Source organism: Toxotes jaculatrix, chromosome 18 (assembly GCF_017976425.1).
Source record: "Toxotes jaculatrix isolate fToxJac2 chromosome 18, fToxJac2.pri, whole genome shotgun sequence".
Lineage (NCBI taxonomy): Eukaryota > Metazoa > Chordata > Actinopteri > Toxotidae > Toxotes > Toxotes jaculatrix.
In genome coordinates this window covers 4753096-4778597 of record NC_054411.1, presented here as the reverse complement: position 1 = coordinate 4778597, position 25502 = coordinate 4753096, and the positions used below count along the sequence as shown (strand labels likewise).

General features: G+C 42.1%; 4 protein-coding genes across 6 annotated transcripts; 3 read left to right on the top strand and 1 right to left on the bottom strand.

Annotated features, from left to right (window-relative positions):
- On the top strand, window positions 1-8127 carry stard3 (StAR-related lipid transfer (START) domain containing 3). 2 transcript variants are annotated; one of them, XM_041061979.1, is made up of 15 exons: window positions 1-47; window positions 1716-1954; window positions 2042-2119; window positions 2423-2500; window positions 2612-2665; window positions 2998-3115; window positions 3201-3302; window positions 3438-3493; window positions 3581-3673; window positions 4429-4491; window positions 5696-5791; window positions 5901-5980; window positions 6129-6233; window positions 6367-6460; window positions 6811-8127. In XM_041061979.1, the coding sequence occupies exons 2-15, from the start codon at window positions 1742-1744 to the stop codon at window positions 6934-6936; spliced, it is 1356 nt and encodes a 451-aa protein (XP_040917913.1). In that variant the 5' UTR covers window positions 1-47; window positions 1716-1741; the 3' UTR covers window positions 6937-8127. The 2 variants fall into 2 exon arrangements, with proteins under 2 accessions (XP_040917913.1, XP_040917914.1); XM_041061980.1 differs by lacking the exons at window positions 2423-2500; window positions 2612-2665 and having other exon boundaries at window positions 3010-3115.
- A 1575-nt stretch (window positions 8128-9702) lies between these two features.
- Window positions 9703-13241, top strand: mreg (melanoregulin). Of its 2 annotated transcripts, none has more exons than XM_041061981.1 (6): window positions 9703-9837; window positions 9999-10339; window positions 10581-10743; window positions 10964-11054; window positions 11149-11312; window positions 12051-13241. In XM_041061981.1, the coding sequence occupies exons 2-6, from the start codon at window positions 10257-10259 to the stop codon at window positions 12258-12260; spliced, it is 711 nt and encodes a 236-aa protein (XP_040917915.1). In that variant the 5' UTR covers window positions 9703-9837; window positions 9999-10256; the 3' UTR covers window positions 12261-13241. The 2 variants fall into 2 exon arrangements, with proteins under 2 accessions (XP_040917915.1, XP_040917916.1); XM_041061982.1 differs by having other exon boundaries at window positions 9781-9837; window positions 10064-10339.
- Window positions 13242-15840: 2599 nt separating this feature from the next.
- On the top strand, window positions 15841-17777 carry LOC121198111 (titin-cap (telethonin)). Its single transcript, XM_041061983.1, has 2 exons — window positions 15841-16180; window positions 16455-17777. Exons 1-2 carry the CDS (start codon window positions 16032-16034, stop codon window positions 16843-16845), a joined length of 540 nt encoding a protein of 179 aa, XP_040917917.1. The 5' UTR covers window positions 15841-16031; the 3' UTR covers window positions 16846-17777.
- A 2026-nt stretch (window positions 17778-19803) lies between these two features.
- Window positions 19804-23008, bottom strand: LOC121198252 (proline-rich protein 29-like). The gene is made up of 4 exons (XM_041062247.1): window positions 22954-23008; window positions 21397-21512; window positions 21010-21185; window positions 19804-19984 (listed from the first exon to the last, which is right to left on the bottom strand). Exons 1-4 carry the CDS (start codon window positions 23006-23008, stop codon window positions 19804-19806), a joined length of 528 nt encoding a protein of 175 aa, XP_040918181.1.
- Window positions 23009-25502: the final 2494 nt, after the last annotated feature.

Sequence of the window (25502 nt, the reverse complement as noted above, 5' to 3'; positions counted from 1 at the left end):
GGTCAGAACCGGAAGACTTGCTAGGAGGCGGTGATGCGGTAAATCAAGTGAGTTTAATGCTTTAAATGTGTGTTTTTATGAGACAATTAAAGGCGGCTTCAAGTTAACTGTATTTTCTTGCGTTATCGCGTTACTTTTCGTAATTGTCAACTTGAAACATGACGTGTGCATTTCATTTTTTCACGGTGTAGTTAGCAACTGAAACTAACTTGCATAGAAACGAAGGTGAGTTAGCCAGAGAAAGCTAACTGGAGTAGGAGTAGGTAACAGCTGGTTGATTCTTCGTTTGCTCCTTCGTTTCATCTGTGCTTGTTTGCGAGAGTTAACGGCACACGTGTAGCAGCGATAACGGAGATTATTTTCTATCTATCCTATTTTTATTTTTTTGTTCTGTCTTTCAACAATGGCAAGTTAGCCTGCTAGCTCAGAGAAGCACCGTCACATAGCTGTTTATTAGTAGAAGTGACGGGAGGAAAGGGGGAAGTTCTGGGGGTCTGTGACCGCTAAAACTAAACTTAATACGAATTTTAAACATTTATGAGAAGCATTATGCAACTGCTAATTAGTTTTGCGAGGTAAAGAAATAAACCGGAGATAACCCATGATTACTTGTTGACATCAAGTTCATTGTTTACGAGTAGTTCAACAAACAATTGAAACTCGCTCATTGACTGTTTGTGATTCATTGGGTTGTTCTGCCAAGAATCTGACGTTATAGTGCAAGCATCCTTCAATAAATGCTCCACTAGTAAAATATACTTTAAGTACAGCACTAATACTCATAAACATAGATTCATTTATACAGAGGATACACAACATTGGTGTTGGCTGCTTTAGTTGTCAGTTTTTGTCAGTTCATTCTTGTCAGTTGATTTATAGATTTATTGATTTAAAAACAGTAAATGTTGACCAAAGTGAGTTACAGAGAGATTAAGGTATTGGGTCATTTGACTGATGACTTCAGTTAAATGAAAACACAGATGCAAGTAGGAGTATATAAGTAAATTAATGAAAGCATAGAATATCTGGATAACATTGTAAAAGCAACAGCACTGCACTGAGGTCAAGTAAAATACAAACATATAAAAGACGGATTGTGTCCAACCATGTCTTTATGATGACAGTTAAAAGACTAAAGAAAAGTGATGGGTCTTTCGATGGGGACAAAAAGATAAACAGATTGTGGTTCTTTATGTGGAAAGGCAATAAGCTAAAAGTGACACCTTCAGTATCCTGTCATGAGATGACTGTCTTAACCACAACTGTTTAGATGACGTTGCAACACAGAAAACACATTTTACTATGACATGAAAATAAAACAAATGCATAATGTGTGTTTCCACATCTTAAACCTGGTGAAATGGCCGGCAGTGAGGTGTGGAAGTCATGAGACAAGATGCAGAGCAGCAAGAGAAGTGAAGGGTATTCATGCTTTGCTGTGTCCACTGCGTTTAATAATGTCATAGACCTCATATCTGAGCTTTAAACTTCCATGCTGCCTGTTTTCTGTTTCTCTACTTTAAAAAAACTCGATCTTCAGAACATGAATGTTATGAGCAGTCCAATAAGGAAAACTATGATATGTTTTCCACTGTTTCTCTGTTTTCTACTGTAGCACAGTACACTGGAAGGGAGACAATGACTATTAAGTGGGTTTAATGAAATATTGGATGATTTATTTACTTAGCCCACCAACTTTATTTCCCTTGTTTCAGGGGGAGTTTCCTGTCTCACCGCAGGAATGCCGGGTGGAGAGTATGGGGAGCTCGGGGGCAGCCTCCCGGCCATCGCCTCCCTGAACGCTTCCTACTCTACTTCACTGTCCCTACCTTCCCCGTACTTGTTTGTGCCGCCTGCAGAGCGCAAGGCCATTTCTGACGTGCGTCGCACCTTCTGTCTCTTTGTGACGTTCGATCTGCTCTTCATCTCACTTCTCTGGATTATTGAGTTGAATGTGAGTGTTAACTTCGTTTTAGCCACAGCAGCGACGGTTAAGTTTCCGTTTTGACTCTGATGTGGACTCTGCTCGGTTCTCTTGCAGATCTCCAGCACAATCAAGGAAAGTTTAGAAAATGAAGTGGTCCACTATAACTTCAAGTTTTCCTTCTTTGACATCTTTGTAAGTGGGTCAATCCCAGTCTGTATAGATTTCATTTGATTTCAGTGTAAAACATTGGCATTTTAATTAACACGTATTTGTGTGTGTAGTCCTGATCATATTTTGAAAACTTTCATCCCTCAATGAGCAATTTCAAAGAGCAGGTACTTTTATTGTTATGTAGATTTATAGTCTCTGAGTAAGTGTACAAGGGTTGGTCACATGTCTGCATTTATTGACACAATGCTAACAAAGTCTGCAGCACATGATAACATTAAATGCCTGAGCTCGCTTTCCTCTTTCCTTTCTTGCTCCTTGTCTCAGCTCCTTGCCGTGTTTCGTTTCCTGTGTCTACAAGTGGCTTATGCTGCTTTTCGGTTAAGGCACTGGTGGGTTATTGCGGTAAGTGATCTGAGTAACACACACTGATGAAATGCTGTAAAATTTCATGCTTTCAGTGGTGGGCATGAATCATGAATCACAGAAGAAATTCAAATCTTCCTTCCTCCACAGATCACTACTTTGGTGACAAGTGCCTTCCTTGTTGTTAAGGTCATCATATCCAATGTGAGTGTGAGGCTTTTAACAGCTGTTTGTGCTTGTAGTGCAAGCGCATCAGTTAAAACCACTTCAGCTTTTTCACTTCTGCTTTAGGTTGATAATGTACTCTCCGATGATTAGTGAGTTTTCACGGTTTTACTGTTACATGCACCACAGAGAATCAAAGACTTGTCGTCAGCTGGATTTTCATTTTGTTTACACATAAATAGCTCAGAACTTTTTATATTCAACCAAGTCAAAGTAAACCAGCATAAAATGCAACTGCCACTTCTGCTTTGGAAGTTGTGAGTTTTAATTCTCCACAGCCTCAGGATGATATAGTTTCCATCTCTACGCAGCTCCTTTCCCAGAATGCCTTTGGATATGTTTTACCCATCACCTCTTTTGTTGTGGCTTGGTTGGAGACCTGGTTTCTTGACTTCAAGGTGCTCACACAGGAGGCAGATGATGAAAGAGGTGAGAGAAAGTACCAGGCAGGTTTCAACGCGACTCGATGAAAAATCAGTTTCCTGATTTTTAACTGTTTCCTACTTTCCCTCAGCCTACCTAGCAGCGGTGAACGCAGCCTGTGAACGTGCGCCCATGATCTACCCCCGCGCTGTTTCAGACGGACAGTTCTACTCTCCGCCTGAATCTGTGGCGGGTGATGTGTGCTTATAGATTTTTTTTTTTTTTTTTTTTAAGCCAGCTTCAGTGGGATCATTTTTTTCCTTAGTATGTTTGTACATTTCCTGTTTGAGCTGCAAACTGAGTTTTGGGTCTGAACTTGTGTCTGCAGGCTCTGAAGAGGATCTGAGTGAGGAGGGTCTTGGGCGCAGAGCTGTCTCTGCTCAGGTATCTGCATCAGTTTGAGGAGTCTTCATACTCAGCTGTTAGACCGACTTTCCTTCACCTGATGGTGACTGTGACTCTATCTTCCAGGAGAAGGAGTACGTCAGACAAGGTCATGAGGCCATGTCTGTGGTGGAGCAGATATTAAACCAGGAGGACAACTGGAAATTTGAAAAAAACAATGTAAGCGTATGACTGCGCTTCTTTATATTTGATTTATCCAATAGAAACACGCCCCCCTCCCTCCTTTGGTTGTGATGCAGGTTCAACAACATTTCCCTGACTTGACTTGAGCCCTATTTACGTCTGTTATCAATGTATGATCTGTATTTGGATAATGACATTCCATCCTTTGCATTTACATCTGACGGAGATCCAATCACAATGCAACATATTTCAAGCCACCATTTATTTTGTGTTTCGATACAAGCCATAAAACAGGTTTGGGTTTGGTGTAACAGTCTAGTTAATCTGATTCCGGTATTTGTGTAGTAAAGCTGGACTGATGAATCAGCCAGTGTTGTCTTATTGCAGATTTGTTTGTGTTTGTGTATATGTTGGCTGATAAGTAACAAGAAGTCGCGTTATAGTCATGCCAAACTTGGTTTAAGGTCATTTAGACACAGTTTATCCACCAGAAAACACTCACAGGTTGATTTCTCACCTGAAACATGTCCAGGTTAGTGTGTGTCTCGGTCACAGAGCTGGTTTGGGGAGAAACCCAAATCCAGCCATTCCACATTGTTCACTGCAGAGATGGTTTCGGTTTATTTGTAGTTCAATTCAACCAGAAATTTAAAGATAAGCGGCAGTGTGATTTATATTTCATCAACAAAGAGGTTATTCAGTATTTTGAGTGAGTGAATTATCTTTAACATTACTCATGAAAAATGAAATCAAAACCATCGTGATACTAACAGTCTTTTGTGTCACGTCAGGACATGGGAGACTCTGTCTACACCCTGGAGATTCCCTTCCATGGAAAGACTTTCATTCTCAAGGTACAGCAGCCCTCTGTGTGTTCATCCTGAAACTGTCATTTACCAAAACACACTCAAGTAGTGACCCAAAGGAGTCATGCTCAGATGAATAATAGGATTTATATCCATCGTGTTTAGACATGACATACAGTAATTCATCTTTGTCATGTAATATATTCTGCCTCACTGACAGTGTGTGTATATGTCTGATCTTGCCCTGTTGCATTAAAGAGCAGATAAGGCTGCACTTCAGTATAGCTTTCCTAAGTCTTTGTAACACTCTGCCATGAATGAGTGGAGTGCTCTTTGCAGATTGACGGGCATGTGTGTATACGAACAGCTGCAAGAGGGCATAGTGGCGAAATAATTGAGACTGATGGGTGTTAAATTAGATCGGATGCTAAAGAGACATCCTGGTGCTGTCACACTAGCTTCAGAGTAACTGGAGTCATGTTACAAAAGAGTTCCTTTAGCATGTGTAATATGCAATGTTAAAAATGCTAAATGTGTAGAGTAATTCAGACGAAGCCTGTTATGTAAAGGATACTCTGATTAGTGAAGGCTGTTTGAAACGCTCTGCATTCCAAGGGTTTGACGCTGTAACTGTAAACAATAAACAAGGCCAAGACACAGACAAGTTGTTCTTTTATGCTTTTAGACACACTTCTGCTGTGTTTAAATGGCCTGTGTGTCGATATGTTATTGATCAGATTCTTCTATGACCTGAGTGAAGCAGCAACATTAAAGCCAAATACGTCACTCTAATACCAGTGGTCAAAAAAGCCACAGGGTGTTTCTACATAAATTTGGAGCCACAGTCATGATAATAAGAACGATGCAATGGAGATGTGGTTTGTGCAAGTTACTGTCCCCAACATTGTCTGTACAACCAACTGTCCGGGAGCCCGGTATGTCTCTGAACAGTAAACTCCTTGATGAGACGCAGAAGAAAATATAACACGGTTGGATTTTCCAGCGGGGCAATGACACGCATGAGAAATGATTTTGAAATGGCCAGTACAGGATAAAGTCAGGTTTTTGATCCTAATGAATCCATAGTACTGACCTCAGCCTCAGGAGATCATGTGAACAACAGAGAAAAGACTGTCTCAGATTTATTTTCATTCGTATTGCTGGAGGACATTCAACCAAACCGTAAGATTGATGTTCATGTTCTCCATGTTTTCACGCTATTTCCTTTCTTTTCTTTTTTTTTTTTTTTCAGGCCTTTATGCAGTGTCCTGCTGAGCTTGTGTATCAGGAGGTAATTCTGCAGCCAGAGAAAATGGTGCACTGGAACAAAACTGTCTCTGTCTGCCAGGTGACAACTTGAACATCTTTTTACTCCTCTCTCTGTCCTTTTGAGTATATTTTTTTTCATTGTTCAGGCCGTGCTGTGCCAAAGACTGTGCTTCCTCCCTTCTCCTCAGATCCTTCAGAGGGTTGACGACAACACTTTAGTATCATATGACGTTTCTGCTGGAGCAGCAGGGGGAGTCGTGTCTGCGAGGTACATCAGCACAGCAGACAGCAGGCTTGAATATGTGGCTTTCTCTTATCTGTCATCTTTTCTTTCTATCTTCTGTCTCTTGTTTTTTTTTCTGATATGGACCACAGGTCCATAAAGTCCATTGAATGGCTGCTTTTTCTCCTTTCAGGGACTTTGTTAATGTTCGACGGGTGGAACGTAAACGAGACTGCTACCTGTCTGCTGGCATGGCAACCAACCATGACGCCAAACCTCCGAGCGGTCGCTACGTCAGGTCAGAACATGCCTCTAGCCAGGCTCCTTGTCACTGATCCAGTAAATTAGAACATTTAATAAAAGTGCAGTTGTGTTGGTTTAATTTCTTTAACTTCTCTGTTTTCTCTTTCTACTTTTACTGCGGGCCTCAGGGGAGAGAACGGGCCGGGAGGGTTTGTGGTCCTCAAATCCAGCAGTAACCCGTCCGTCTGCACCTTCATCTGGGTCCTCAACACAGACTTGAAGGTGAAAACATGCGCACTGCAATTACTGTAGCATTTTGTGAAGTTTGAGACAAGATGGGATGGTCTTTCCCGTTTAAGATTAGTGCAGTTTGAATTGTCTGTATTTAGAAAGCGGGTTGTTGCAGCTGTAAATAGTGACAGGATGGAGAAAAATAGAATAAATAGGGGGGTTTAAACATGAGTCAGCCTGTAATTATACTAGAATCTGTATACAGAAATATATAAATGAAGTATGAGCATGTGAATTAGAGAAAAGACAAAAATAAAGATGCCAAAAAAAAAGAAATTATAATATGAGAGGATCAAACAATTAACACTCACTCGCACTTAACATTCTTTTTGTCTCATCAGGGCCGTCTACCCCGCTACCTCATCCACCAGAGTCTTGCTGCCACCATGTTTGAATTCATGTCTCATTTACGCCAACGTATCGCAGACCTGCGGCCTTCTCACCGCTCCCACCACCACCACACTTAAAACAGGAGAGATATCTAACTGTGCCACAGCTGGTTGGGAGGCACGACTGTTTTGTTTTTGGGTTTTTTTGTTTCGATTTGTTGTTTTTTTAAATCATTCATGAGCCCTGAAAACGAGCGTAGCAGTACCCTTGTGATGCACCTCAGCTGAAGGGATGTGCTACACTAACTGAAAAGACTGCACTTCTAAGCATAGGAGATGTGAGACATGTGACCACACATTCACCACATTTCAGTCACATGAGAAAAGGAGTCATTTGGTTGTCAGAGACGATGTGCCTCCTTATTCTCAAATTTCAAAAATGTTTTTTTTTTTTTTTTTGTGATCACATACATATTTTTGGGTGGACCTGTGATTATTTTGCCATGTCGCTCACTGTGCAATGAGAACTGTTGTCTGTTTTCTTGAGGCAGGGTGGACTTTACTCAAACAAGAAGACGTGGATGGAAGATGGAAGTGATCCTCACGGTGTGGGCATCTGTCTTACTTGTTGAAAAAAGAACTGAAAGAACTGATGCAATGGCATGACTGAGCCTTATCTTATTACACATGTTGTTAGCCATTGATTTGCTGCTTTTGTTTTTCTTTTTTTCCCCATTATGTTCACTTTTTTTTTTTTTGTCTGTGTGTTTTCACTGCAGTGGCTTAAAAATGTTTCTCTGGTGCACCTGCCCTAAAATGAACTTCACAGTCATATCTTCAAGAAACACGTAGTTTCAGTGGGTAAAAGCTGTTTCCACACGGTTTGTTTTTCCTTAACTACACTGTGATAGAGACGGAGAAAGAAGTCACTCGCTGTCAAAGTACCACTAGAGGGAGACACCACTGATCCACCGAGTGAAAACCTCCTAGTTTGACATCATCCCCTTTCTCAGGGTCCAAAAATCTGTCATCTAACATTTAATCAATTACTTTTACTGTTTTTTTTTTTTATACTGCTTTTGTTTTGCATTTTGAAATCGGCCAGGTGGTAAGACCGGGTGACAAATCAGGAGGCCGTCTGTTTGAGTAGCAACTGCATGAACAAGCTCAGTCAGAAAAGAAAGAAGATAAAAAATAATGTTCATTAATTAGCATGCTGTGCTAAAGCTATCTTTTGTGCCAATAACCTCAAGTGACCTTGTGGTAAAAAAAAAAAAAAAAGAAAGTTGTTACTGTACTGATATAATTTCTATTGACATTAGTCCTGGCCTCCCCTCAGGCCCTGAGATGTGAAACTGAATTAGGTTTTTCTTTCGTTGCTTACATTATGAAGCATTTTGGTGAGCTTGTCACTTCCAGCTTGTTAAGGTTTAGTTTTGTTTCAAAATCTGCACCTCAGTGTTATGGTGTACCTCAGAAAAACCATTTAGAATTGCATACGTAATGAAAACTGTCTGAGGTCTGGTCACTGGTTCAAATTACTGTGGAGACGAACCAAAGAGAGAAAATTATTGTGCTTTTCAGTCTTGGGAAATGAGGCATGAAGCAATTGTGTTGAATTGCTCGTATTTTGAAGGAGCACATTTATGGGTGTAAGTGTGTTGTGACTGTGATGTGGCACATGACCACATCACAGTCACAACAGGGCTACACCCTCGAGGCATTTTACTTTGTAAGTGCAGATATTTGTTCTGATATTGTTCCTCTTGATGACGTCCAAAACATGTGGTCATTTAAATCTAACTGGGTAGTTTGTCAGGATTTTTTTTTTAAGCTACTTACTGTACAGAAGGAATATCAAATGAAAGTAATTAATGATATCAACAGCTTGGTGCCTTTATCATGGAAACATTACATGCCAGCCTTTTACTTCGCTTTGCATTTATGTTACTCTGTCAAGTCAATGCTTAATACCTTCATCAAAGGTATATATATTGTATACATATGAACCCCGCTTAGAGTACTTAGGTTAGTGTCTTCCTTAATATTAGTTTTTGAATGTGTCTACAGATCATTCATCAAACATGTTAATTTAAACTGACCAACAGTTTTTATTGAGTCTTAACCAGTGTCTTATGTCTAATAAAATATATGAGCTCACCTCCTTTAACTGACAGATATAACCTGTGTATTATTAGAAAACCACTTACTGTATTTATTTTGTACCGTAAATCCTATTAACATCAGATTGGTAAAGATACAGGATACCCCCCCCCACAACTTATCACAGTAGTCACTTCCCACATATTTCCCAGTATTGGATTCTGGGGGTGGTTATGTCATGAACAATAGCACCGCATGACTTACCGCTGCAAAATGGCCACAACTAAATTCCCTAGAATGAGGCTGGCTTCTGGAGGCCGAGTTGTCACCCTCCACACCATGCTCATTATTGTCCCACAGCGTCACAATGTTAACAATCCTTCACCAGGGGTCTTCTCAAAAATGAAATAAATCATGGACAAGAAGCCATCTGACCTGTTCAGAAATTCAAAGCAATTAATTAAAAACTTCTTATTCAACCATTTTTTATTTATTTTTAATTTTTTTTAACAGATTCATGGTTAAGTAATCTCAGTAACCACATAGAATGACATTAAATAATCCTTAAATCAATACGGCCATGGAGGATTGGATACAGAGGCTGTAATTAGACCCACTGTTGAGGACGAGATGCCTTGTCCTCGGGGCAAAACACAATGCTGAGGACAAGAGATGGAGCGGCTCACATGATACTTATGTGACTGTCTTCTGAGGCTATGGGTGTGTGAATTTGTCTGTTTTTGAATCGATGAGAGACTGATCATCTCACTGCTTTCATTGTCCTCCATGTAAGGCTGATGAGAAGCAGCACTCCGTGGGCTGCCATCTGCCCGAGTTCCTCTGACCCGACAGGCTCTGGCTAATGATCTGGAGGACAAACCTCGACTGGATGTGGAGCCGCGGTGGAGTCCTGGAAAATGGGAAGCTGAAAATTAGGTAGAGTTTGGGGATCAGTGAGCTTTATAACTTTTTTTTTTTTTTTTTGACCTGTTGTTCTCTCTGATCATTTTTTACCACGTTTATCTATCACATAAATGTTGTGACAGGTACATTTTCTTTTCCAAATCTTTTTTTTTTTTTTTTTATTTTAAATATAGGCTGTGAATAAGGTCCCCTCTCTAAGGAATCTCTTCAGAGCAGCATTTCTTCATATCATCTTCAGGGACAGCAGCATTGTGGAGCTACATCAAACCAGCTGAGTTCACATCGGGCCGGACCCAGCTCTCGAATCCCCCTCCACAGTTGCTTGAAGAACCAAGAAAGTGATTCTGCCATTCAAAGAAGTGAAGCACAACTTCCCCCTGGATTATCTGAGATTGCGAACACCTGCTGCACGGTGACTTTGTCCTTAATAGATGGGTTCGTCCTTCAGGAGGTTCTGCTGCTGCTGTTGCAGTGCTGATGAAGATGATGAGGATGAGAAGCAGCCATTAGTACCGTAAGAGACAGAGAAGTTCTTCCCCACATTTCACTTTGATACACGAGCATTGTTATTGTTATCATCCACATATTAGTACCAAGTTACACCTGGAGAATATAATCCACTGAAAATGTATTTATCAAAGTAATGTGCTTCCTCGTGTGCATTGAATCCGGTTAATTGTGTGCGAGTAATCATTATATGCATGTGTATTAACTGTGTTTCTGGTTGCTTGTATGTGTGTTGGCTGTCCACGCAGTGCGGATCCACTGGAGTATTTTAACCGTGAAGTCCAGAAGCGACGTGACGAGGAGACCAATCTGTGGAGTGAGCCAGGCGACCCCAGCCACTCGGAGAGAGATGACGACCGGACCCTTTACACCCTGTTACAGGCCAGGAACAAGACCCGCATGGGCTCCACGGTATGTGAGGGGGACTTTTCCAGGCAACCTGAGGCCCTGAACAGAGAAACCAGTAACAACTTTCACAGAAGTGGAAAAGAACTCTGACTTGCAAAAGTGCAAAAGTGCCAAATACATAATGAAAGACAAAAAACATTAATGTTCACCATCACAAGACGTGTAAAATTATTGTGATGAGTTCAAACCAGCTATGAGCTTACACTATCCTTTTCCTGTTCAGGGCTATCGCCGTCTGAGTGTTGATATTGAGGCCATGAGGGACACCCGCAGAGAAGTCAGAGACAAGTGGAAGACAATTCTGGAGAACCTGGGTATGGCTGGACAGATGAGACGTGAGACACGGTGTCATCTCTGCATACAGTCAATGTCATCTGAGTACCAGAAATGGTTTGCCTTCTTTTCTAGGTTTCATGGCAGAGGCAGACTCGCTGTTGACAGTGTCTGCCGGTGCCTCACATGACCGCATGCGTAATGCCTCGGCAGCACGTGCCCTTCTTCAGACGCTCCACTCTGAGACCTCCATCTTCAACACCAAAGAGCCACCACCAGAGAGATATCTGTTCATCCTGGTGAGAGCAGGGGGCTTGTCACAGAGAACTGCAGTGACGCTGAACTTTTGAACCCTTACATATCGCCCAAGTGAGAGTGCCTCTGCTGTGACCTGGAGCTTGGGGTTAAAAAAGCAGCCTTGGGTGGTTGTGAGACATAATTCCAAACCCAACATGGCGTGATTTGGCTGTCCCTGCGCTCTGGGCCGCAGCAAGGAGAACTTTCCTCAACCCCTGCAGCAGTCGCATGAAGTTCCAGCCTGTGCACAGATCCAGCCTGCTGAACAGTAGAGAAAGAAGCACTCAGAAACTTTACTTAAGTAAAATTATCTCTGAAAATACCTGTGCATAGGTAAAAGTACAAAAATATTACCAGCAAACTGTACTTGAAGCAGTAAAATGTCCCACTGACTGATGTATTATTATAGTATTAGAGTTTTTCCAACTTTTTTTTCTAGTAGTAGTAACATAGTAGTTTAAGTAGTTAAGGGTTTCCCAAGCTGGGGTCACCTCAAACAAATCTGAGGGACTGTGAGTGTGTAGTTTAGGGTACGCTCCATCATTAAGGCATGGCCATTCTTTCTGCACAGACAAACAAAACTTTTAAAATCACTTTAAAAAGTTTTTTTCCCCCCAGTGTGGGATCACAGCCAAGAAAGGTAAAGTTTGACACATTCAGTCCCTTTAACGCTCATATTGTGACAATAATCACATTCACAGTTTCTTCGCTCCAACCTCTCCCTCTTCACCTCTTCACAGGATCGTCTCCTGTACCTGGACATAGCTGAAGATTTCCTGGCAAAGGCGAGGCGCTTCTATCCACCGAAGGATGATTCTGACGAGGAGATGCCAGGCCTTGCCATAAACCTGCCGCTGCTTCTGGCCAGGGTAGAGGCCATGAATGGGGGAGGCGAAGAAGATGAGGACGAGAGCGAGAGAGAAGACGGAAACCTGAGTGACAGATCCTAAGATCTACTGGCTGCAGTAATAATAGACACAAGGCAGGGGGCAGTAGTCATCAACCCTTGAGACCTGGATGAATTACATAGCTCCTCTCTTTGAGTCTCTTTATGCCTCATACAGTGTTGCTGCTGCTTCTTGGAAGTTTTAGGCTGAAGAATTTCTCCTTTCTCACCCCAACTGTACAGCTTGAGTCTTATTCTGCGTGTGCGCTCTGGTCAAAATCTAAAAGGGTTTAGCAGATTTTCAGGTGAACATTACAGAGGTGCGCGCGTGTGTGTGTTTGTGGGGGCTTTTTTCTGTCTACCAGAGAGTTTTATCAAGTTCCTAGCCTGTTTATTGTTCAGCTGTTTTGAACCTTCAGGGTAGCGATGTTCCTTTCAGCAGAGCCTCTTTATATTTTGTCCTATGATTATCAGCACTCATTTCATCCAATCACATGATCGGTAACAACACTTAAAAAAAAACAGCCCAGTATAAGTATAATGCTTTTAATTTCTGCAGTCTGCAGTGTTGGCTTCAAACAGTTCAGAGAATAGCAGATGGAGATACAAGGTAGTAAGTACTGTACGTTTAACTTTTTAAATGATCGTGTGTGTGACTTTCAGGTGATGTGAAGGTGTTTTTTTTTCCCCCTCCAGCAATTTGCTGAACATGTGAAGGGTTTCTAAACCCGTGGCAGTCTGTGTATGTGTAATGGTGTCCAGGTCATGATGAAATAAAGTTGCAGCCCAAAGCCTTTATTATCTGCACAGTGTCACATGTTGGTATGATGTCTTCCCTGGAGTTTAGTCATGTGAAGCAATATGAGTTTACACATTTACACAGATGACAAAGAATAACAGACAAATTTGCCTGAAAACTTATAAACGGAAATAAAATAAAATAAACAGAATTTGCTGCATGAAAGTCAAGTGAGAATAAGTTAGTGATTCCACAGAAACTGTAGCACGAGAGCTACAATCCCTTGTTGTGGAGTAAAAGTATCGCCTTCAGTTTGTTCCTCTGCCCTCACGTGGCCTGCCGCCTGTGTACCCATGGCTGGCTTACACTCTGATCCGCAGACATAACACAAATCCTGGCTGCCTGGTGCAGCCTGTCCAGCATCTGACCATCCCGCCGGGACCAGACCAGGTTGCAAGATGGTGGTGTTTAGTGGTTAGCTGGATGTTGTTGTTATTGTTGTTGTTGTTACGTAAGAGAGACTCACTGGCGAGGCACATGTTTGAACACAGCACCAGCCTACTGGCACACAGACACAATCCCAGTACAACTCTGTGGTGTTAGAATAAAGCGCTAGAGTCAAGTTGAAGATTCCGTGCAAGGATCCGTACGTGATACGGTAGAAAGTTAACTTTCCCTCAGATTCTTTTTGCTGCTAAGCAAGCACTTTGTGTCAGGCTGACCGGTGTGGGAGGCTCCTCTCTGTCCACCCAAATTCATTCGTCTGTCACCCAAAAAAAAAAAAAAAACCTGACTTATCAAAACTTGCACTCTTACAATATTTTGCTTTGTTTACCATCTCCTGACAGGCCTGGGCTTTATCCTGCAATTGCCCTTCTCCTCCTTCCCTCTCTCCCTCCCACTCCACGTCTCTTTCTCGGTGACAGCTCATTTAAATGTCACTTCCCAGCAGCTGCGACCAGTGTTGTTATGCAACACAAAGTTCTTCCTGACCAGGCCTGGGGTGGAGGGATAAGAATGAAGCAGGAGGAGGAGGGGGTGGTGATCACTGTGACAGGGCTCACCTCATCACTGTTCACCTTTACAGACCCTCCACATCCCTGGCTTCATTAGCATAGCATGACTCACCAAAAACTGCTTAGAGGTGAAAGCCATCTGATGTCCTCTTGCACCTGAAGAGGGCGAATACCCAAATTATATATATATATATAAAAAAAAAATTAAAGTCATCACTCTGTGCGCTAGTTTAAAACCTGACTGCTCAGTGTCAAGTTGATTCGAAGAGGATATGATCTCAGCAGTGAGAGACCTTGCGCAGTGACTTACCAGGTTTCTGAAATGGCATTTCATGGTTGCTATAGTGTCATAACATGACTCAACGCATGACCCCAGGGATGCCTACGGTGCTCTTGCTCTCTTGTCTCTCTCTCTCTCTCTCTCTCTCTCTCTCTCTCTCTCTCTCTCTCTCTCTCTCTCTCTCTCTCTCTCTGACACTGAGCAATATTTTACACAGGCAATGTCACTCTCAGTGAGAAATTGCCAACAGGAAATTTTGTCGAACTTGACAAGAAGAAGGGGGAAAAAAAGCAATTAACTGTTGCATGAAATATACAGGATATGATTAGTCAGTGGAAAGGAACAATTTACTTTAATTCCCCCTATTTAACATTTATAAGCAACATAACATTTAATGAACAGTTTATGGCCCCACTACTATGTACTCGTATGCAGATATAAATGTTTATTAATGTGTCTTTCAATACCTATTACTCCCATGGGCACCCATAATTGAGGGCTGGTGGGTGAACAGATAATAAATGACAGTATAATGAAACAGTCATAGATTTAATGTCATAATTTGGAAAGTTTTTTTGGGAGAGTGTGTAATTTATTCAAAACTACATGAGCCACAAATGTAAACCACATTTATAGACTGTGTGATCGATCAAACGCGTGTTATCGGGGTCATCAAATTCAAACTTCTGAATCAGATGCATCTGATATGTACGATGTGGTGATATCAGTGCCTGATGTGGATGAATGAGTCAGAGTCAGGGACTGGTAGTAACATCACACCAGCAGACAACTGTCAGAGGTGAATGTCTGTGAGCTTGTGTGTGAGTGTGTGTGAGCGCTTCACGGTCTGTAACCTGAGTTGATGATGGCCTGCGTGGCGCTCTGTCACCAAGGCAATGAATCACCAGAGATGGAGCTCTTACTGCTACCGTGAGGCAGTGCACTGTAATGGCATCTAATGAGGGGGTTTGATGTTGTCACAAAGCACAGCTGTTGTATTAACTCCTTCTGAACTGTACTGTGAATAAAAATTCAGCAGGATGCGACGAAGCCACTCCATAAAGTTCTCTGGCTTTTCACCTTTCATCTCCAAGTGACAGATGTGTTTGTTTTTTTGTTTTTTGTTTTCCCTGATCCATTTATATTTGGCCCACAGGCCTGAAATAGCTTTGGTGTTTGGAAAAAACAGCTGCATCATTGTTATCTTTCCACATTAGCGAGGAGTCACTCGCCGCTTCTTGTACATCGAGACGGAAACCTTATTAAGATTCCTCTCCGAAGACTGAACCTGTTGTGTGTGTCCGTCCGCGTGCTTATATAATCTCCACACAAAGTGTCCCCATGATACTTTCCCTTCTAAAACACTGTGATCACAGCTGAAGTGGAAAATGTTGGGCTGAGCGATTACAGAGGTGACTGGGCATACAATTTGAGAATCAGGGGATTTTCAGCCCAATTACCCTTAACCCCTCCCCAGAGTGGCTTCCAGCTCTCAGGGAATGAGACACGGAGAACCTGGTGTCGCATGTCAGTGCACACTGATTGTAGAGTGACAACATGGATCAGAAATAGCAACAGGACATCTATAAAAGTCGTGGACAGACCCAAGCCCAGACATAGACAGCACAAAGAGGGAGAGAGAAAGAGAGAGAGAGACAGTGGAAGCCAGGAGACACAGCCAGCTGAAGCATCACTGTTTCCTTGGACAAACATCACAGACACAGGACCAGACCTTAGCACTGATCAACAGGACCCACTGGGAGCGACAAATCGGAGACAGATCTTCCCACAGCAGAGACGATGCCTATCTGTACCGTGCTGGAGAAGAGTAATGGTGTGGTGGTGGGAGCTGAGCTGACCTGCAGCGTACGGGAGGAGAACAAGGCTCAGAGGGAGAGCTACAGCGCTGACTGGAACAGCATCAGTCTCAAGACTCAACCTCAGGATAGGTGAGAGCTCACAGACCAACCAGATGTCCCTATAACTTGGAACTCGTCACTGATGAATGAGAGCAAAAGTTTTTCTATTTCTACTAGTAACATTCGAACTGTGATCTAAAGCCTTAATCTTAAGATGTGGACTGAGATCTGCTTGCTGAATTACTCGGCAATTTCTTGATAGAACTGTTCTCATATTGGAAGGTAATTGTAGTCTAATTAAGTAGGTAAATCACAATGACTGCTCTGGCAGTTTTTAAATTCAGCTGTTCTTTAATGCCCTCAGGCAGACCATGAACATGAACGATGACTCACGCAGGGAGACTCTGTCCCGGCAGTGGGAGGCCCGTTCGCTGATGCAGAGATGCCCCTCTGGTGTCTTCAGAGTGGGCACTGTGGAAAGAGGGGTGAGGGAGCACCAGCTGCTGCCAAAGAGAAACACCCTCCCCTTGCCCATCTTCACCCCCGCAGAGCTGGGTGTCAGGCTCGGACGCGGAGCCCCGCACACCGAGGAAGACCTGCAGCCCTTCCCCACTCCAGACGGAGTCTGTCCCAGCAAGAGGACCGTGGACGAGATCACAAGAGATCTTCCCCCGGTCAAGCCAACCCTCATGGAGTTCGCCAAAGCGCCCAAAGCCCTGGGTCGCTCCATGTCCCTGGAGGCTCAGAGAGGGTGAAAAACAAAGGGAAAGAGAGGATGTTAGGGAGAGACGAGAAGGATGACAGATGGAAAAGGATAGTCAGTGAGCAGAGCGTGTCAGAAAGATGTATATAGATTTAACTCTTGTGACATTCATCTTGAACCCTACATACTGTAGATTTTTAGCACTGACTGTGTTTCTTGGCGAGCACAGCACCAGGTCAATGTCACGCTTTGTCATTGTGGTCAGGGGTTTTGGAAACTGTTACGTGAAGGCATTCGCATTGTGATGGAGAGAGTCGGGGTGTGTTCTCAGCTGTGCCACGGGCTAATCTCTGCCTGTGCTGGCCGGCTGGGCTCACCACATCTGCTGATCCGTCAGTGGAATCGCTGTGGCCCAACTGTTGCATGCACTTCCCTCTGACTGTGGTCGTCTGACGCGTGGGTTATACCGGTGAAGAAATGCAGTGATGCAGAAAGTGGCAGGTTGAAAATGACGTGCATAAGGTAGAGGCAGGTAGGAAAGTGTAAAGAGGGATAGAAAAAAAAAGGGAGAAAGGGGGAAGGGGAGGGGGTGAGGGCTCGGGGAACATACCTTGGTCAGCATCCAGGCCTCCAGAAGCCCTTGGCAGTCTCTGATCTCTGTGAAGAGTACAGAATGCTCCGGTGTGATCACACACTGTGGCTGTACATATGTGGGTGTGTCTTTCTGTGTGTGTGTGTGTGTGTGCTGGCTGACACCTCTATTCAAGAGGACTTAAGAAAACTAATAACCTGTTCTTTACTGTGTATTAAGTTATCTGCCTCATTAGCTGAGTGGCAGCTCCTATTTATATCTGATAGAGGAACAGACACTGTAGTGGCCGAGAATACTTCGCCGTGTAAATGAATTTGAAATGTGTGCAATGATGTTGAAAAGTTTGTCCTAGATATTTATTATTTTTACAAATAAAAGCTATGTTGCTCATCTGTTGTTGTTCATTGGTGTTTCCTGTCTAAGATGCAGCTTTACATTTTATGGTGAAGTGGAACATCTTTGTGTTACAGTGAAAGTTTGGTTAACACAAAGACAAAATGAAACAGAAAGAAAATGAGATACAGCAAAGAGAAATGGGGATAAATATCAATAAAGCAGACGTTACAACAAAAAGACCGATATAATATATGATAGTAAATCTGATTTATTTCTGAGAAGCAGCTGTAGAATATATTAAAGAAAGTACTGAAAGAAATATGTCAATATGGAAAATAATGCATTTTAACACGTGAACAAAAATCTGCCACACAGGCTGATATAAATAGCTGTGTATCTGTCTCCCCCAATTTGCATACATACATGCTGTCACAGTGTCCTGCACTATCTGAACAAACCCCACATCACCACTTTACATCCCTCATTTATCTTTCATGTTCCATCTCCCGTGTTTGGTGTTTGTTCCCAACACAGAACGTGCTGTTCCCCCCCGGGTTAGTCTGCAGAGCTGAGACGGATGCACTGCATCACCTCCTCTTCTTTCACTCTCTAAATCTACAGTTTACTCAGTGTAACTTGTCGATTATTACTTCTGCCATCAGCTGCCCTCCTCTAATGAAATCTCCCTCCTCTTCAGAATTATGTTTGTCTCTTTAACCCCTTCTAACCTACTGTGCCACTGACGCTCTCTCTCGTCGCTCTGACTTGACTCCCCGTGATAGGCAGCATGTGGTGTTTTGATATTAATAGCTGGGTAAACATTGGCATTGCCCTGGAGACAGTGGAGAGACAGCCGTATCGGCACGTTCTTCTCATTTGAGCTCTTAATCCTAGTGTTTTATCAGAGATTTGGGTGTGCTGCCTTCACTCTATCTTTAAAATTACCCTCCCACACTGCTGCTAAAATCCTGTGCTCCCCACCCCGCGCTGTCACAGTACAATCCAGCTTTCAAACTCCAAATGAACCTCCAAACCCTGAAACTATTTTCAGTGGATGCCAGGGAATGTGGGAATTGAGATGGTGTGCGTTGTCACAGACAAATCTACTAACTTGACACTGAAATTCCTTCCTGTGCCTCAGCTGTCTCAGCTGCATCCCGCTCACTGTATCTTCTACCAAGTTAATGCAAAACTTAAGAAGTGGGTCACAAACTGTACATTAACTCAACACCTTTCCCTTTACCCGAGTATGAACCAATGAGAGAAAACACTCCAATATCACACCTGTTTGTCTTACAGAGAAGCATGCAATGTGTTCAGTTTAATTCTTGAATTGCACTATTTTCATGCAGTTTTCAAGATTGTCTTGCTTTTATTGTCATCACCTGTAGGCAGTGAGTAGTGTGTCCCTTCTTATCCTTCTGAAAACTCATCACAGTGTATTTAAAGACAAGGTCATACAGTGTTACACAAAAATAGATCGTGTGTGGTGTCACACTCTTGCTATGTTGCCCACTGTGATGACCTACATCAGCACTATAGCATTCAGTGTCACTGGGTATGCCTGTCAATACAGCTTGTGATCTATTTGTCGTCTCAATTAACATCTGTTGCTGCTCCCTGCTGGGTAATTTGGGTAATGCATGTGGAACTGAGTAAAGGTGTGAACATGGCATTAACATAGCACAGTATCATATGTATTTGCCTGTTTCATCAATTGTAAATGAAAATAAAGGACATTTAATTGTAATAAGCAAGAAAGTGACAAACATGAGTGTAAATCATGATCATTGAGTGAATATTAATAAACTCAAGATATATTTTTTCTTCTACTACTGTCCATTTAAAACACATTTGAGTGAATTAATAATCACCCTCTCTTCTTCTCTGCTTCTGCCTCAGCATCACTGTTGTTCTCTATGAAAAAATACAAAAGATATAATATTACACAGATCTAAAGCATCTGATGAACTCATCTCTTCAGCCATTCACAATCAACAGCAGCATAATCACTTGCAGCGTCCCCAATCAGTACACTTCTCATCACAATTACTGCGGGGCTTGCTGTTGTCACCTCTCTTGTCACCCTACTTCAGAGACCCCTTTGACATCACAGGAGCGGGCCATGTTAATTGGCTCTTGGCTGGGTGTTGCTCTGTAGTTGGTTTTACCTGCTGCAGGAGCAACGCTGACTCCCACGGCCGCAGCAGGGCTGGGCGGGGGAGGAGGTGGAGGAGGAGGAGGAGGAGGAGGGACTGCAGGCCTGATCACACAACATTCAAAAGTATTCATCAGTGTGTGATGTCTCCAGCACGCTTTTATCATATTTGGTTTGAATGATCAATGATAAAAAACTCCAAAGCCCAAATGATTTAAAAAAGTGCAATGATATAAAATCTAAAACACAATTTAGTGTCTTAGTATCTTAGAGATTTTGAATAAGTTGGAGTCTTTTACTCTTCAGCAGAGAAGGAATGCAAAGTCCTTCTCTGCTGTCAGGTCTCATATATTTGTGAGTTGTACGGTTCTTTCCAGCTACTTTTCCCCCTTTCCTCATAGTGCTGACATTAAAAGTGTGAAAACAGGCCTTTCAAGCACAGCCCAACAGCAGTGAAGCATCCCCTATCCAGTTTTAGGTGAGCTGTATTCACAATGGATGGGATATTATGCACCTGTTATGGATATGAGCTGTACCTTACTTGAGTTGTAAACTCAATTTAATGGCAAAAATAATCACTCTCCATCAAACTTTGTAAACATGCCACCAAATTACTGGGAAAGCAGCTGCTGCTTATAAAGAACCATCCTCAAAATAGATTTCTAGCAAGTTTCTGCTTAATCTTTGCACACTGTTGCAATGATACAATCAACAACGTCACACACTGATTGACTTGGAGTAAGGTCCTGTCACAACAGCAGTAATTAACTCCCATTACTGTTAGCAAAGCATGAGTAAGTTTGAGCTATTCTTGTAATGATTTTCATGGCTGAATCTGATTCACACAGCGGAGTCTAGGTGCATAAACTGTTCCTTCCCCTTTAATTGAAATCTCATGGATTTGCACTGTCTGGACAAATTAAATTCTGCTGCCTGCTATAAAAACTTCTCAGCCTGCCAGCAGGTGATGATTTATGACAAACTGCCTTCTAAATAAATCAGTTTACTCTTCAGGATTATTCACTCGGCTTCAGAGTGTGACTTTTTGTTTAACCTTACAGTTAATTCTCTGCACCAGCAGTAATGAGCTGCTGTATGAAATGTAAAGGATGTGCAGAAGCTCCGATCACCTGTTTCTGTGTGGTGGAGCAGAGTTGGCTCTGTTGGGGTCTACTTGGTAGACCAGCGTGATCTGAGGTAAGAGCCATGGGACCATGGGCCATGGGTATGGGACAGACTGGTAATGGTGGTGGTATATCTCTGGGTCAGCCTCATTCTCGTGAATTATAACCACATCTCTGGGAGCCTGACACAGTGAAGGAGACAAACAGTTTGACTTAATTTCTCACAAGAAGACAAGAAGTTTTCACTCTTAGAGTTTTAGTTTTCTTTCTTTACAAAGGTTAGAAATGAAATGATATGAAAATAGATTAGTTTGTAGTTTTGTTTTCTAATTAAAGAAAAGGATTGAAAATGTTGGTATTTAAGTATGTTGGTATCTTGTTTTTTGTACCCACCTCAGGCCCCGGCGGAGGGTCGGAGTATCTGAATGACCTGAGAGCCGACACGGTCATGTTGTTCATGATGACCTGGTGCATCTGGGCATTCTGGATCATCATCAGCTCTACAAGGTCTGTATATTGAGAATATCAAGCACACACTTATTCAGCCCCGTCGGATGGTCCTCTAATTGTCTTATCTCATCAGCCTGCTGCTCTGTCCTCTTCTGTTGTGGTGATTAACCCACAGTGCGTCAGTGAGAGATGCCATGTCATTTAAAATCTTGTAACATGTGGCTGACTGTAGTTTTAAGCAGTATTTGTCACCCTGATGAAATATTAAATGCTTTCCAGGCAGTATAGTAATGACATCTCTGGGAACCAGTTGTTTGTTCAGTGATGCAACACTCGGTAACTTGACAAACTCTGTGATATTTCACCGCCTTGAAGGGGTTAAGTCATTTTCATTAATAATGTAACAGTAATGTCAGCTAATGTAAATCTGTGAGCTATTTGTGCAAAGAACATGTGACTCAATGAAACATGTGATGGTTGGTTGGGTTGTATTAGCCCAGCACTCATCAGTCTGATGGACAACGTGTCTTAAACGTAACATTCAGTTACCGTCTCCTCTCTGGTGAAATAGTTTTGTTAGGATTGGCACCGTCTGTGCTTGCACCCACTTTTTTTTTTTTTTCCATAGCTTCACAAAATTGTACCTGATTGTGTTGTTGATATTCAGCACATGAATGACAGCTCCATATTAATAAACCCAGAATTTTAACTCAACAAATTGAAGCAAATAGAGAAATAAAGAAATTCAGACGTGGCAGCTAATGTGTTGGTAACATTGGCAGTCAGTTAATGTTAAAGAAGAGCCATCATGGCCCATCTCCAATAACTGAGACTCTACAGATCTATACACTTTACACCCCAGAGAAATTTGATGTTGGGGAAGAGCACACAAGTTAAAAATAAAAAGTAACCTACACAAAACCATACGGCAGCAGGAGAGTGAACCAAATTGCAAAGCTGCTTAATGCAGTTCACAGTTTGTGCTAAACCAGAAGTTTGGCTTTAAATAAACTGAGTTTGAGTTAGAGTACAGGATAGTTTTGTAATCTGTGTAAACTCAGAGTGACACAGTAGCTGGGCTTAGGCAGCCATTATAACAGTAACAGTTTTTTTTTGACATTTTGAGGGCACATCGTACATGTACAGTAAATAGTTGCTTGTCACAAATAGAGGCTGCTGGAAGACAGTTTTAACCTTCGAATCTCTGAACTAGGTGCCACTGACTTACAAAACTTTGTTCTCAGTAATTGAATGATACCTTTAGAAGTGGTAAACAGGTCTGACCAAAACCTGCTGCAGTACTTGGACACGAGTTTAACACAAACTCTCACACACAAACTCATGCACACACATTTTATGCAATTGTCCAAGCTCAAAAGTAGACCATAAATAATATATCTGAGTGCTTGCGAGCAAGCTGGTAATGTAACAGACAGGCAAGAACAGCACTGAGTGTGAAATCTTGAGGTTTAGTTTGTGTGTGTTGACAGTCTGCCATACCTTCCTTGACGTGACCACCAGGCCTAATGGAAGGAGCAAAGGCGGGAGGCATCATGGTCGCTGGGAGCTGCTGCAGGAGAGCGGTGGGCTGCTGAGGAGCCTGGGGAGGAGAGATGGGACTGTAATGAGGCTCTCTGCCTGGAGGCGCAGAGGCTGAGAATAAAATGCAGTATCTACCTGTACAGGAGGTAAAGCTCTAGGCCAACGGATTATCTTCCCACGTGAGAACAATATTAAAAACATCACTCCTTCTAATAGAAATTATTGTGCTGTGACGTAAGACTCAAGATCAGTAATGGGTTTCGTGTTTGAGCCGCACAAAGAGCAGTGGTTTAATTGTTGCTAAGATAAAGAGCTTTAGCCGACAGTCACTGAATTGAAGTATTGCACACTTACAGGATACGTCTGAAAAGCGTTTGGATCACACAGCTCAAAGTGTGGATAAGTGTCTTCTGTCCACGCCATAAGTGAGAGCTTTCACTGATATTATTTAGCATATACTCAGTATGTAATTCTAACCTGTTTGCTGAAGTGCAGAGGCAGAGGCACACAATAGCAGGTTGCCAAGGTGCCAAAACACAAGCAACAGTCTGCACAGGCATAAGCACACACACACACACACACACACACACACACACACTCACCCACACAATGCATACACATCCACACACAGAAAAAAAAAACACACACACACACTGCTCCTGTCTGTGATCACTACATTGACCAACAGTATGCAGTACAGGCTGTTTGTGTATTTAAGCTCACTGTGGAAGCAGAGCAGCTGGTAGCTCAGAAAACTATTACACTTTGGCTATAAAAAGCATCCGCCCGCTGTGGACTTTTTAATGTTTTACTGTTTCCACAACAGTGAATCACAGTGGATGTAATTAGTTTTTTATGACACCGATCAAAGAAAAAAAAAAGTAAATGTCAGAGTAAAGTAATATCTACAGTTTCAAATTAAAACCTAGGTTGCTGTTCCAGATATTAATAGTATGAAACGAGGAGGTAAAACTATATTTACTCAAATGTATGAGTCAACGACTAATCAACAACCAATTAAAAAGTGCAGGTTATTATTGTCCTAAGGAGCTTGTGTGTCTGGATTAATGTGCAATAAGATGAATCAAACCACTTTAATTTGACATGGAGAGCAAAGCATTGTGGAGTTACTACCAAACTGCCAAATACAATTTGGCTGATGTAGGATTTTTTCGAATCAGCCGTTAGAAGCTTGTACATTTCTATTATCCATTACGATAAACTGTCAGCCATTAGCGAGAGATTGTCGTCTTCATTCTGGCATTTATTAGTATATCATTTTCATCATTTTCCCAGCACCACTGTGTGATGTGCAACTAAGATAATGAAACAGGTTTTTAGTGCTTTTCATTTAGCATACACTTAATTAAACTTCATTAACTTGAAGAGCAAATGTTAAAGGTGCTGCTTACATAATGGCATGTGGCTCAGTTACATGATAATATATTTATTTTCTTCCTAATAGCTACAGTATTACAACAGGTGATAATGCAGACTACATCTTTAATCAACAGCCTGGAAAGTAAAACACATTTAGATTAACGCCCTATTTATTTAGCAGTTATTGTCAGTATATAAACAGTGACCACAAGGTTTTGGTAGACCATAAGTTTCGGTTGTGTTTTATACATATATCATCTTTTACATAGCATCAATAACTGGTCAATAAACTGTCAATGAATGCTTGATGACAAAGCAGGAACGCACAGTTTAATTAAAAAAAAAAAGTGTGTTGTTGTACAGACCCAGCATGTTTGATTGCATTTAGAAAAAGCTTAAAAAAAACAATTCAATTTTTCCAAAAAGCACGTGGTGTCTAAACATGACACTTAACACTACAGCCACAGTGTTTTACGGTGTGAGCCACTCATTGTTCAGACTGCTCATTAAAGATAAAAAAGGGGGATTAAAATTAAATGTTACTCTGAGACTTTTATGTCTCAAAACCTGTATTTGTTAAACATAATTCTTTTGCTCGGGTTGACTGAAAACAGCACTGAGCTCCCGCAGAAAAAGTGTCTTCACCCTGGTTTTTCCCCGGACGAGGCAGCGTCCTCGTTTCAAACTGCTCCCAGTCACCCCACAGGTGATTTTTTAAGCATTAATATTTAAAATGTGATGTGGCCACAGGTGTGCATTTAAGGAGTGCTCAGAATACAACACAGCCAGCGATGCTTGTATAATAGATGGTTACAGCCAGAGAGCTTCACGATGGCAGACGACACTAATTAGCACACAGTTTACATTCACTGTACCACTCTGCCTTCCAACTCTCCCTCCCTCCTCAACCCTCCCCACTCCCTGTCAGTGGAAGGGGCCTGTACACCCCCATTGCATCTCTAGCTCTGTAATTAAAACGCTGTAATCTGGGTGGATCGTCTCTATTTTTAAAAGCCCCCTGTCATCGTGTGGGCAAAGTGACACAAAGGGAAGCATCAAGCGGTGAAAGAGGAGGAGGCGGAGAAGGAGGAAGGGAGGGCGGGGGGTGATAGGAACAACTGCAGCAG

What these genes read in the sequence shown, in the direction of transcription:
- mreg (XM_041061981.1), top strand. Translation starts at nt 10,257, where the DNA reads ATGGGTTCGTCCTTCAGGAGGTTCTGCTGCTGCTGTTGCAGTGCTGAT. An exon ending in GAGAAGCAGCCATTAGTACC is followed by an intron (nt 10,340 to 10,580) that starts GTAAGAGACAGA and finishes CTGTCCACGCAG; the next exon opens with TGCGGATCCACTGGAGTATT. An exon ending in GACAATTCTGGAGAACCTGG is followed by an intron (nt 11,055 to 11,148) that starts GTATGGCTGGAC and finishes CTTCTTTTCTAG; the next exon opens with GTTTCATGGCAGAGGCAGAC.
- stard3 (XM_041061979.1), top strand. Translation starts at nt 1,742, where the DNA reads ATGCCGGGTGGAGAGTATGGGGAGCTCGGGGGCAGCCTCCCGGCCATC. An exon ending in TTTCCTTCTTTGACATCTTT is followed by an intron (nt 2,120 to 2,422) that starts GTAAGTGGGTCA and finishes TCCTTGTCTCAG; the next exon opens with CTCCTTGCCGTGTTTCGTTT. An exon ending in GGCACTGGTGGGTTATTGCG is followed by an intron (nt 2,501 to 2,611) that starts GTAAGTGATCTG and finishes CTTCCTCCACAG; the next exon opens with ATCACTACTTTGGTGACAAG.
- LOC121198252 (XM_041062247.1), bottom strand. Translation starts at nt 23,008, where the DNA reads ATGATGCCTCCCGCCTTTGCTCCTTCCATTAGGCCTGGTGGTCACGTC. An exon ending in ACCCTCCGCCGGGGCCTGAG is followed by an intron (nt 21,186 to 21,396) that starts GTGGGTACAAAA and finishes TCACTGTGTCAG; the next exon opens with GCTCCCAGAGATGTGGTTAT. An exon ending in GCTCCACCACACAGAAACAG is followed by an intron (nt 19,985 to 21,009) that starts GTGATCGGAGCT and finishes TTGTGTGATCAG; the next exon opens with GCCTGCAGTCCCTCCTCCTC.
- LOC121198111 (XM_041061983.1), top strand. Translation starts at nt 16,032, where the DNA reads ATGCCTATCTGTACCGTGCTGGAGAAGAGTAATGGTGTGGTGGTGGGA. An exon ending in AAGACTCAACCTCAGGATAG is followed by an intron (nt 16,181 to 16,454) that starts GTGAGAGCTCAC and finishes TAATGCCCTCAG; the next exon opens with GCAGACCATGAACATGAACG.